The sequence below is a fragment of the Cibotium barometz genome, chromosome 46 (genome assembly GCF_041138505.1).
Source record: "Cibotium barometz isolate CiBa-2024 chromosome 46, ASM4113850v1, whole genome shotgun sequence".
In the NCBI taxonomy this organism is placed as follows: Eukaryota; Viridiplantae; Streptophyta; class Polypodiopsida; order Cyatheales; family Cibotiaceae; genus Cibotium; species Cibotium barometz.
In genome coordinates this window covers 38,985,902-38,998,577 of record NC_141091.1, presented here as the reverse complement: position 1 = coordinate 38,998,577, position 12,676 = coordinate 38,985,902, and the positions used below count along the sequence as shown (strand labels likewise).

The window sequence follows — 12,676 nt, the reverse complement described above, 5'->3', positions numbered from 1 at the left end:
GCCCCACTGGGCGCCGAGGGCCAGAGGACAAGTCACGATGAGGAATCGGCCGCCACATCGCGCGCGGGGGGGGGGGGGGGGGGGGGGGGGGGGTTCCTCCGTGACTAGAGGGGGCCTACCATCTGCGGGCGGGTGCTGTGATAAGTGCTCGAAACGGTTCTCTGACAAAACCGAATCCTCTTGCATGTTGCCAACTTGGCGCACACGGCGGCGATGCTTAGCTTTGGTGCTTGACCGGCGACTGGGGCGGGGGCCAACCGTCCACCACTCTCCGGCCGATGGGTCATTCATGGTCAGAACCTGGTGCTCCGTGGCCTAGGAACTTGCTCCTCCCTTGGCTCCCTGTTGAGGATATGAGCAGGAAGTAGGAGGGGGAACCACTGGCGGCGGTTGCCTTGTCTGACGCTGAGGGCAAGCTCTAGCCAGATGACCCATCTGTCTGCGAATAAAGCATTGGCTTGGAAGGCCGCGATACGCCACTCGCTGCACAATGGGTTGCCGTGAAGACTGGGAATAGATATCATGTGAGGCATAGAATCCGGTGAGGCAACACAGATGCGGAGAGATGGAATCCCGATTGCTCGTGCGAGGGCTGGGGCAGTGGTTGGGGGGGGGGGGATTCCATCACTCCCCCGACAGCACCACCAATCATCGGGAGAAGAGGAAGATATTCCTTCTTGAGGCCTGGAAAGTAGACTGTCACGGGAAATCTTGAAACTCTAGCTAATGGGTCGGATGTCGGGTCGAAGCTGTGTTGCCACCGTGCAAAGAAGGCATGGGCCGTACACAGTGCAACGGGGCTCAGCTGCATGACAAGATCAGACACCGCTGGTGAGTCGAACTCAACCTGGTAGTAGCCATGCCCCAAAGGATGAATATTTGTGAGCTTTGCTGGTGCATCTAGGAGGCTAGCCTGGCTACGCGCAGGGTGGCTACTGACAATCTCGCATACTAGAGTGGAGGCCTCTAGGGATGCGACAGGTGTAGCGAGAAGTTGCAGGTCCGCTTCGGAGAACGAAAGGCAGGTAACGGTGGCCTCGATCGGGGGAGATGGAACGGTTGCCATGGAGTCATCTTGGGGGCGAAGACCAGAAGAGGCCAAAACTTGCCGAGAAAATGAACTGCCCACAAGCTGAGGGCGCTTCCGAAGGAATAAGGATGGGCTAGGGACGGCGGCGAAGAAAGGAAAGGAAGGGGCGGAGGGCGCAGAAAAGAAAAGAAAAAAGAGGGTGGGGGAGGCAAGTGACGAAGGGCTGGGGGCGGGTGTAGAAAGAAGGCAAAGGGAGGTGGGGTGGCGTAGAAGGAAAAGGGATGGGGGTCATAGGTGGCGAAAGGAGGAGGGGGTGGCGGCGAGCACAGGAAATAGAGGGGGGGAGGGGGGGGTGCAGTCGAGCGTGATAGGGGCAGATAAGAAGTTTCAAAAAAGAGAGTGGGCGCAGGCGGGCAGGGGCGGATAGGGGGGGGGGTGTGCAGTTGGGCTTGGAAGGGGCAGGGCACATGCGCTAATAGGGAGAGAAGAGGGGGCGCAGGCGGTGGAGCTAGGGCAGGGGGGCGCCGGGAGCGACACAGAGCTGGAGGGGGGGAGTGTAGCTCGCTACTCAGATAGTATTGTGGCATGGCATAACTTTTTGGGGTGTCTTCGTTGAGAAAATTCATGCACAGTCGAGGTACAAAGCATTGACAAGCCGTAAAACACATTTTTCGATATTTGTAGGGTACCTTGGATCTTGTATTGTTCTATCCCGAAGCTTGATATGAAGCAATGAAGAGCTCTCACTTGTGGTTGCCATAGCAATATGCAACCTGTCAATGCCTGACTCCCTGCAAAATGTGCAAACACTGCACCAAAAGCACACAAAGTGCTCACAGTTGTTCTCCCAAGCTTTATCTCCCACTGCGGAAGCACAAATGCAACTTTTCTCCCACTGTATGTGATGAAAACACCAAAATCTGGTTGCTGCAGATTTAGGACAGCACCTTAAATGTGCTCTGTTCCCCTTCCAAAGTACTGTACAGCAGTACTAAGTGCTCACCAATGATGTACCAAACCTGTACTGGCAAGTACAGCAGCTGAAATCGAGCCTTTTCCTCACTCAAATCAGTGTACAGCCATGCCAAAACTTGCACAAAGCTGTGCCAAATCTGTACCAGCAGGTAGAGTAGCAATAAATGCTCTCTTGGCTGTCCAAATGAGTGAAAATCAGACTTTTACAGTCCCGAACACTGCATACAACAGTCCCGAACAGAAATTGGGCAAAAGCCCCTTGACTGCAAGCTGATTTCTGAGGATTCAAGGCATAAATGTCTTGCCTGCTGCTTTGCCAAGCTCAACAAGCATACGAACTTGAAAAGCCCCTTGATTTAAGATCAATTGCTGATCATACATGGTACATTGACGCACATGAAGGCATCCAGAGTCTTTGTGATGCTTCCCCCTAGCCACATATACATCAAATACATGAAACCCCCTTGATTTACAGGCACATTGAGTGCTTGTCAGGCATCAACACATTGCCCAAAGCATCAACTGCGAGTGCCTGCATGCAAATCAACCAAATCGGCACAAAAGCCCCTTGATTTGCGCTGCAATTTGCTGCAATTTTTGCCCAAATGTGCGATTTCTCACATCATACAGCATGTATGAGTGCTTAATTGCACAATTACATCAAAAGCCCCAAATTTTGATATCCAATTTCCTGCAAATTGATCTTGATTATGACCAATGTCACCCAATTTTGCCAATTTTGCTCAGAAATTGAGCAATTCGGCACCTGTACCTGCTCAATTGATGATTGTATCTGCTCAATTGCAAATCCCCAAAAAAAATTTGAAGCATGTACCTCGTAAATTTCTGAATTTTTCGTTGCAGAAAAAAAAGTGGGTGATGAATTTGGTGCTGCTCTGCAGAAATCTGATGCTGTTGGAGGGCTCTTCAAGCGTGCTGCAGAATTCGTGGAGACACAAGCTGTTGGTGATGTTTGCTGTAGCTGTACCTGATGCTCAGATGGCTGGCTGCTATGAAGCTCTCCTCAGCAGGCAGCAACGGGGACACGATTTATGCAGCAGCACCATAGCGATTTCGTAATGAACAAGCCGCTTGGCTCTTACGTGTTCACTCACGCCCAGTTGCCAACACCTTCGTCCACGCTCACCGCACCAGGTATGCGCTTGTCCGCCTGCTTCGCCTAGCGCGTTGTGTGCCTTCGCCTAATAGCCTTACGCTACGATGCGCTCGCTCACGCCCAGCAGCCAGTCGACGCCCAGCGCTAGTGATTACGCCTTGCCTTCACAATTACACGCCTGCGTATGGACACCCGCCACCTGCTCTTTCCGTCAGGCCTCTATTCGGCTGTAGTCATCGCTTCTACCATGCCGTGCGCTGCTAACATCTTAATCGTGCTACCCTTGCTATGTTTCTTGGCTATGCTTACATCGCCTACCTTGTATTCAGCGCTTCAGTCTCCTACCTGCTGCTCTCTGCAGAACCCAAGAAGGCTCTTGTAGCAACATGGGAACACACTCTCAAATTAGAGGAATCGTGAAACCCTAAAACACAGCCTGCTCTGATACCAGTTGAATGGGAGAGAGTTAGGGTTGGAGTTCATGTGTGGGAGACATACCAGTTGAATGGGAGAGAGTTAGGGTTAGAGTTCATGTGTGGGAGACATACACACAGAGAAGCAAGGGAGAGAGAGAGAGAGAGTTGTGGGGATAAGTCAACTCATGGGAATGAGTGTGTGACTCCCCTATCACACATGTATATTGCACTAGTACACATAGTGCACTTAGTACATTAAAAGTACTAAGTGTACTATGTACTATAACTTATGGGCTTGTACACACTATAAGGGTGGGCATAATGCCTTTACCCCAACAGATAAGGTTGACACAGAGAAGTAGAGAGCAGGAGAAGAGAGACACTTTACCTAACTACTTCTACTGTTATCACTAAATGAATGATTGCAAATCATAAATCAAATGCAACTCTTACATGCTATGCATAAACTAAATGCTTACTGTCCTCCTATGTGCGTTAATGGAAAACATTGGTTTGGAGGTGGACTTTGTTGATCCAAATGTCATGAGTGCGTGTCCTTGGTCTTTTGCCCTTGGTCTTGACTTTGCAACCTTTTTCTCTGAATGCTTACAAATGACCCATGGCTTGCCTTTATATAGGGTTCTTGATTGCAAGTCATATTCACGTCGGCCAGCCTTTTTCATGCCATAAACAGTCATCAAAAATGTTATAAAATGTGTTCATATTGTGCCCAATACTTATCCCAACCATTGGTGCATGTCTTGGCCACCTCTAGGCATCAATAGGGCTGTCACAACTGCACCAAACTGCCCATATACAACCTCTGACTTTACCTTTTAGGTGGCTGCAAGGAATAAGCATGTCTACATAGCACCGGATTAAGGATCTGCTATGTTTATGCAAGATGCGAACAAAAACCAAATCAGTTGCTGATGTAACCCCTTTGACTTCGCTTGATCTTTGGCTCTGTGACTGAGGGAACACACAGCGTTACCCTGATTGTTAGGGGATTGGAGATGGTTGGCTCGTCTATCCTGGGCTTTTTAGGTGGAGCTGTGCATGCTTTGAAAGATGAAAACCAGAACCTTTGGAAGTGACACATGTCATGCATGTGAGAAGTCGTAAGGGTGGAATGTGTGTCGGATTTTGGGAAATGTAGAGGACGTAGCAAGTGGTTGAGGTGGCTAATATGAAAGATCAATGCCAAGAGAGAGGACCACAGCTGTAACTGGACTGAGGAAAGATGAATTACCTAAAGGGGTTTGAGCCTTAGGAATCTCGGGGCCATATGGCAGCCACTGGTCAAGGAGGGGTCAATGAAAGGATGGGCTGAAGAAGTCTCAAGGGAAGTTGGAAGGAAAGAGAAGAATTCACACAAAAAAATGAATTTGGCTGGGAGATGAGAAGCATTAAGAAGCCCTTATGTGCCATGTGAACTTTTTTGTACCAAAATTGAAGAAAGCAATTTATTTTATGCTTGAGAATTAGGGCAGAGGGAAGAACTTACATGTTTCTTAAGATACATGCTCACAAACCTCCCTACGTGGGTTCACGTCCTAATCACTTTATTAATTTGGTACTTGCTTTGTGCATGCAGAACCTCTCATTATTGCTAAACATCCCAAGCAACAAAATAGAGAGGGCATTGCAGGTGAATGAAAGTTCATTTTTAATGCTTTTTGTAGAATCTTTCAAGTGTCTCATGAAATTTGATATTTGTTTTGCAGGCTAAAAACAAAATCACATCTATAGATAAAACCAGCAATTCATATGGGCTAAAGATGGAATTTAATGGGCTACATGAGGTGATGCCAGTGTGCATGTTTTTTAAATCTTATTTTGTACCCTTGTGTTGTCTGTAATTCGAAGTTGAGATTCACTTAATTGTGATCGTGGGTTATATGTTATTTTAACATCATGAAGCTCTTGAGCTGCTGACCCATTGATGTTAGTATTTGTGTGCTTTTTTGACCAATCCTGCACATGTCAATGTAAAAAAGTGTTCTAAGGGCCAAGGAACACATTTTCTCAACACAGGCGCCCATCTGCACATGCATGATGGGCTGCCAGCAATGTTCCCAAGCTCACATACATGGGGAGGGCTAGTGTTGCTGGCGGAGATCTCACCTCTTCCACTGGCCTCCTTTTCCTTAAGAGACGGGGCCTGCCTTTTTTTTTTTTTGGGGGGGGGGCAGGGGGCTGAAGACATGGAGCAACCCTTTATGGCCTATACAGCCCTACTGCCACACGACTTTTCTTGCAATGGGATAATTCAAGAACCGTATGTTAAGGGGGTTTCCCAAGGGACCTTAGATTTCCTTTAATAAAGATGACTTCCCATTATGCTAATGGAGTTAGGATGCACTTGCAGAGGAAATTCTTGTATAAAGCTTTGTGTTCACCCAATGAACGTCACTTTTTAACATGCAGAAACCTTTGGACGTTTATTTGTGAGTATGAAGGAGAACCGGTGTATAGTACCCACTCCTGACAGATCGCCAGAGCCTTGGTCTCAGGGGACTAGACAGAGTTGGGAGATCATCAGCAGCATAGCTGCATGGCATATATGGGGGGCCCGTTGCAGTGAGGCCTTGTATCAGAGCTACGGTCTCTTGCGCCCAGCTGATCTGCCTCGCCACCAACTGTTCCTGCTGCTTACCACTTCTTTTGCCATTGCCGCCTATTTCTGCCACCCAACTTGCGGGGCCCGAGCTGAGCTCAGCAGGTTGGGCGCGGACCGGGGGAGCAAGGCCACGGCTGAGCCACCCTAGTGCCAGGCGGCGCTACTTGCCAGCAGCCCTTGCGTGGACGTGGTCATATGTCGGTCCTGTATCTTCACTTCGACAGCCGGGGGGGGGGGGGGGGGGGGGGGGGGGGGGCTGGCTGGCTGGCTGGCGGAAGATATGGAGCGACCCTTTATGGCCTATACAGCCCTACTGCCACACGACTTTTCTTGCAATGGGATAATTCAAGAACCGTATGTTAAGGGGGTTTCCCAAGGGACCTTAGATTTCCTTTAATAAAGATGACTTCCCATTCTGCTAATGGAGTTAGGATGCACTTGCAGATTCTGTGTATATTTGTGGTCTGCGTGCTTTGTACTCCACACTAGGGGCTGAAGATGGGCCGCCCCCAGGAAATTCTTTAATAAAGCTGTGTTCGCCAAATGAACGTCACTTTTTAACTTGCAGAAACCTTTGGACCTTTATTTGTGAGTACGAAGGAGAACCGGTGTACAGCACTCACTCCTGACAGATCGCCAGAGCCTTGGTCTCGGGACTAGACAGAGTTGGGAGATCATCAGCAGCACAGCTGCATGGCATATATGGCGGGCCCGTTGCAGTGAGGCCTTGTATCAGGGCTACGGTCTCTTGCGCCCAGCTGATCTGCCTCGCCGCCAACTGTTCCTGCTGCTGACCACCTCTTGCCGTTGGGCGGACCGGGGGAGAAGGGCCACGGCTGAGCCACCCTAGTGCCAGGCGGCGCTACTTGCCAGCAGCCCTTGCGTGGACGTGGTCATATTTAGGTCCTGTATCTTCACTTCGTCCGTGCGCCAATTTTTTCTTAGCCGTCCCACCCTTCGCCATGACCTCCCTCTCCGGCAAAACCTCGTTTTTGACCTTTGCTCGCCTTCGCCTCCTTGCCTCACTTGTGAGCCCGCAGCCTGGAGTCCTCTCTCGCACCGCTCCTGAGGGCCTTTGTGCGTGCTTTGCTCTTGACCCGTGACCTGTGCCCGCCTGTGTAGCTTCTTCACCTGTGTGCCCTCCTGACCCTTCGTACGTGCTACATTGGTGCCGCCTTTACCGCTCCAGCTGGCTCTGCCTATCTTGACCCTCTTACTCACGCCCTTGCCTATCTCTCTCGAGCCTCTACGTCTGCACCGCTTCATTCCTCTCAGCTCCTCTGACTATACAACCTACACCTGCTGTGAGTCTCTCCACCTCACGTTTGCCATGCTCTTGACAAAACTTGTTGAGCTTCTTTTGTGTTATCATCGGTAGCATTTCATCTCTGATTGCCCACTGCCCATTGAACCTGCCTTTTGCTTTGACGTCAGGGCATTATCAATTGCAACAATCGATAAGTTTTCTGGCACCGAGTTTCCTACCCAACAAACCAAGACGCAGCCCCTGCTTATGTGAGAGGGGGTATGGGAGCAGTCTTTGGAGATGACGAAGATCGAGGAGATATTGCTTGAGACAAACAAAAGGAGTGGTGACAAAGAAATGAGAAAGCCATCGCTCAGATTGATTATTGGCCCAAGCCTTGCAGATTCTTTGGTGCACCACATTGACTTCAAGTCCACAACCAAGCAGATCTGGGCAAAATGACAAGGTATCTTTGGTAACAAAATCACTAACTCTAAGGTTTTCCTTAAGCTCAAGTTCTATGATCTTAAAATGAAAGAAATCAAGAGTTAAGTGATCATCTGGCCAAGTTTAGGTCAATAACCCAACGACTTATTGCTAGCGGTAAATGTGAACCCGAGGATGAAGACAAGGTGGCTGTATTCATTAAGAGCATGAGAGGGGTCACTCAATTTGAGCAGACTTTGGAAATTCTTCGTGTGGCAACAACAAGGTTTGAAGGCCTAATGGCTTTGCTTCTAGAAGAAACAAAGAAGAGCAACAAGCCAATACTAGTCTTCAATATTTTGTAGAAGAACAAAAATGGAGTAATAAGAAGATTCAATGTAGGTACTGCAAAAGGATGGGGCACAAGGAGGCCAACTACTTCAAGAAATTGAAAAAAGAGCAAGAAAAGCATCATACAAATCTCATAGTTGAAGATGAGAAGGTACCAACTGAAGAAGAAGAAATAGTTGCAGCACGAGCCCAAGTCTCCCTCAATGAGGAAGACTATGTTTGCCTTAACTTATAAAAGGCTTCGTGTTATCCTTTATTCTTATTAGGAGCTAGGGGGGTAACGAAGAGCATTCTTGTGATTACTTTTTGTGTGAGTGTTAATAAGGGTTCTTTGCCTAGGAGGTCCCTTGAAAAAGATTTGTAATAAATGTTTGTGTGTTGTGTGCCTTCACTTATAAAAGAATTCGAAGAACTAGTCTTGTTGCTTCGATCGGAGGATTAGCATTGCACCGGAGGTGCACATGCTAGATCGCTTCCTTGTAGCATATGATGGAGTTAGAAGATAGCTACTTTCTTTGCATATTGGTCTCACCACCTTCTCTTTGAAGGGGGGTTTGTTGGGTATTCGGAGCCTCGTGTGCATGTGTCCATCTTGTGTATGAGTCATCTTATGTGTGTGTCCTTATCATGTATAGGTGTGTGTGTGAACACCTGCTTAGGTGTGAACACCCCCTTATATTTGGATAAGATTAAATGTGACTATGTGTTTGAGAGTGTGATTTGTTTGGATAAAGATAAGGTTGTAAACCTACAAAAAGGCATCGTACTGGTGATTAACATATCAATCAAATCTTAAGCATTGAGTCGTGCAAATACTCTCTTACAGCTTTCTTCTCTCTCTTCTCTCTCCCATGGCTCACCACTTTCCACAGTTGCTAGTACCTTGGAGCAAGGTTCACACACAACTAAGACTCATGGCTAGCCACACACCTAGACACGGGCCTGAGTTGCCCAAGATACCGGATGTGCATCTAATAAGTAACAGGGTAACTCGTACATCATTTCATATTGCTAGTGGGTTATAAAGACGGTGCAGGACACACACAATGCAATTGACCACCCTTGGCGGTATAGGCTTACAATGAAAATGTTGTGTCTGGTCTCTGGTTCGGGCTCGTTTTGGAAGCGGTGAAAGATCGTCTGGCCAAAGCACAAGATACCTATACTAGGCGAGCCGTAAGCACCGATGAGACGCGAAGTATTCAAAAGAGGATTGGGTTTATCTTCCGATAATGAAGCAACGGTTGAAGCAGGTGGGCAAGGGATGCCCGAAGATAGCCTTTCAAAGCTTCCAACCTTATCCCATTCTGAAGAAAATCAATGAGGTCTCCATAAAGCTCCACCTTCCATCAGGTTGAACCACACATAATGTTTTTCGTTTCAGCTGGATAAAGTTGTTTGCAAGTCCTATCCCTCCCAAGGGAACACATCCTATCCCTTTAAGGGAACCGATCTTGTGGTTAGACTCAAAAATTTGGTTGGCTTCGAGCATTTGAAACATTTTGCTTGTCAAGTGGCTGGAACTGTCGTCCAAATGCCGAGTCTCGTCAATGGAAGACGAAAAAGAATTGTTAAGCACATCGTGAACAAAGGCGAATGGAGTTCCCACTTACTCTGTTGGTCGTTGACGTAGCATTTCAACACATCAAAGGCAAGTAGTTGTAGATCTCGGTTTGGCGTTGCTCAATGGGTGAAAAGCACTAGAAAAGTTAAGCTTCGTATCAAAATTATCAAACAATGCTATGCAAAAATGACTGGTGAATTTAGCATCTCGGTTTGATACAATGGTATTCGGAAGACTACAAATGGGGTACCAAAACCTAATGAATTTAATAGGCGACATCTTCAGAGGTGGTGGCATTGGATTGACACGAGATAAGCATGACAAACTTACTGAATGTGCCAACAATCAGCAACTCTGTGAATTTCGTTTCTTGGTGTGCTTGGAGGCAGGTTTATCATGAAGTACATTGATATAGCTTGGGAACGGTTCATTGGGAATAAACAAGGGCTGCAGCAGTCTGCCTGGTTTTCCATGGGACACCTTAACATTTTGACAACCCGGGCTTCACCAATTGAAGACATATTGGCCAATAGAAATCTTGCTTAAAACTTCTCCAAAGTGGAATTCATTCAAGTGGACTATTTTTTTACTGCAAATAAAGAAAGGGTAATCTGTAAATGAGAAATTTGGGGAAGTGCTGGATGGAAATTTCAGCCGAGATTTTTTAACAGTGATTTAAATGTTGTAATTGTTCCAATTTTACACTGTGCATGTGTACTTATCTCTGAAGTTGGTTATGGGTTGTGGTACACTTGCAGTTTGTTCCTGATCAGAACACCGAGAATCAACCTTGGGACTCGCTGTATGAAGAACATATGATAGTAATTTATACTCTGCCTTTCTGGATTCAGCTTCCCATAGTTTTTACCATACGATTGTAATAAGTAGGGATGCAGGTTAAATGAGAAAACTGAGTGTAAGGTAGAGTACTCTGCTTTTTTTTATTTCAAGAAGATAAGTTGGTTGAAGTGATAATATGGCCTACCTAAGCAAATAACCTCTTTCAGGGCATCGTAAGGAACCGGATGGCACTACTAACACCAAAAGAACAGAAGATTATTAGGTGGATTTTTGGTATCGATACAGAAGGTGGTGCTTGCTCGAGTCTGGTATCAGTGGGTGAAAAGTATGTGGTTTCAGTGCCAAATCTATTTGTCCATTTGCCGTGTTAATGCTGTGAAGCTAAGGGTGGCTTCACAACTAGTCCACAAGTCCTTGCCCATCTGCAAATGGACAGGCCCAAAATGCCGGCCAGCCTCTGTAGCCTGGATGAGTGCAGCATTGACAGATTAACCAGATGCTTCACTTATTTATGAAAGTGGCAGTCAGATCCTTTGAAGCCCTTCTAATTTTGTTTTACCACTTCACTGCGTTGTTCTCTTGTTAATCTACTTACTGCAGGAGATTTTTCTACAGGTTGGGTGTATCCAAAGAACGAGTGAGGCAAATCAAGTCTGCTGCTATGCTCAAAATGCAGATTATGGCTGGGGATGATAGCTTTTAGGATGACAGTATGCCTTGGAGTGTACATGTGCATGACCAACTTCTGACACTGCCTTAACACATAAACAAGACAAAGAGCTTCATCAGCAAGATGTCTATCTTCCTTAGATCTATGAAGAACAGGAAATTTCACGCCAACTAGGTCGAATTTCTGGCTCACCAGTGTTATGCAGGAAGATTTGGGCAAGACGAAGACGCCTTGCCCTATGGGCTGACATACTTTTGTCAATTCAATGGATCTTCGAAAAATTTAACCTTGTAAGTATATGCCCCTATTCCATTTGTACATATGAGGTTGTAGACATGATTCTTTTACCTACGGTCTTGATGTGGCCACTTGAAGAGCGCCATTTTGGAAGACCATATTGGGGTACGCAGAATTTGCCTTCGTATAAGCATGCTCTTATTTACACTCTTGGTATGGTTTGTTCAAGCTCCACTTGTTCTATGCCACAGCTGGAATACTTTGAATAGAAGTGTAAGCCATGTGTGTAGAGTTTCTCCTGCAAAAAAATCTTCATGTTTTCTATGAGAAACAATTTTGAATGGCAAGTGCAAAAACCTTGGTCAGCTTGCTGGGTGGTGATGGGCATGGCTGAAACCATTAAGTGGAGCTTCCTACAGACAATGTATTGCCTCTACACATCCATCAATGTAAGTCTGCACACCAGAGTTATACCTTGGAGAGAGAAATTCACATCCCTACAGGTGGAGCACAGGAAAGTACACCAAAGTATAACTTGGAGTTAAACTCATGAGTCACATCCCTACAGGTGGACCACAGGAAAGCAGTGATGGTTCAGGTTATGGACGCTCAGTTAAACTCATGAGTCACATCCTACAGGTGGACCACAGGAAAGCCGTGATGGTTCAGGTTATGGGACGCTGAGAAGGCTGGGCAATGGTCCTGTAGCATTGTCGAGTATGATCCCAAATAGGAGTGTAGGGTGTGAGACCGCTTCGGCTCTGCAGAAAGACACTTGGAACGCAATGGCACCTTATGGTCTGATGAAGAGGATTTTTGGAGACGTTTTCAGGGTGGGCAGCCACCCTACTTTTGGCACTATATAGGGATATTATGGAGTTTTCCGGCCTAGGGGACATCCTTCTAGGGGATTTCAAAGCACGGAATTGGAATAGTCAGGTTGAGCTCTTTGACTTCAACAGGAGACCCCATCATCTTGGATGAGACTCTTGGGGACGTGGGAGTTTAGAGGATATCACAAGACTCTGGTCATACTACGTTCTCTCGTAGGTCTTTTTTAGAGATGGGTGCTAAACATGGGCTCATCATATATAACGGCATGACCGGTTGGCTTACCTCAGGAGATCTAACATGCTTTCCCCATAAGGGGGGCTCTAGTTCAAACAAATGAATTTGCTCCCTGGTCTTAATCCAACCGATCCCCCCGCCCCCCCCCCCCC

At 47.0% G+C, this 12,676-nt stretch overlaps 1 protein-coding gene across 1 annotated transcript in view; it reads left to right on the top strand.

The window, feature by feature from the left end:
- LOC147612199 (uncharacterized) overlaps positions 1-11,787 on the top strand; it is a 55,450-nt gene extending 43,663 nt beyond the window's left edge. Inside the window, exons 5-9 of the mRNA XM_086784090.1 lie at positions 5,136-5,189; positions 5,266-5,343; positions 10,507-10,569; positions 10,756-10,874; positions 11,165-11,787. Coding sequence (XP_086640216.1) covers positions 5,136-5,189; positions 5,266-5,343; positions 10,507-10,569; positions 10,756-10,874; positions 11,165-11,252 — 402 coding nt within the window. The 3' untranslated portion in view covers positions 11,253-11,787. The remainder of the gene's footprint in view (positions 1-5,135; positions 5,190-5,265; positions 5,344-10,506; positions 10,570-10,755; positions 10,875-11,164) is intronic.
- Positions 11,788-12,676: the final 889 nt, after the last annotated feature.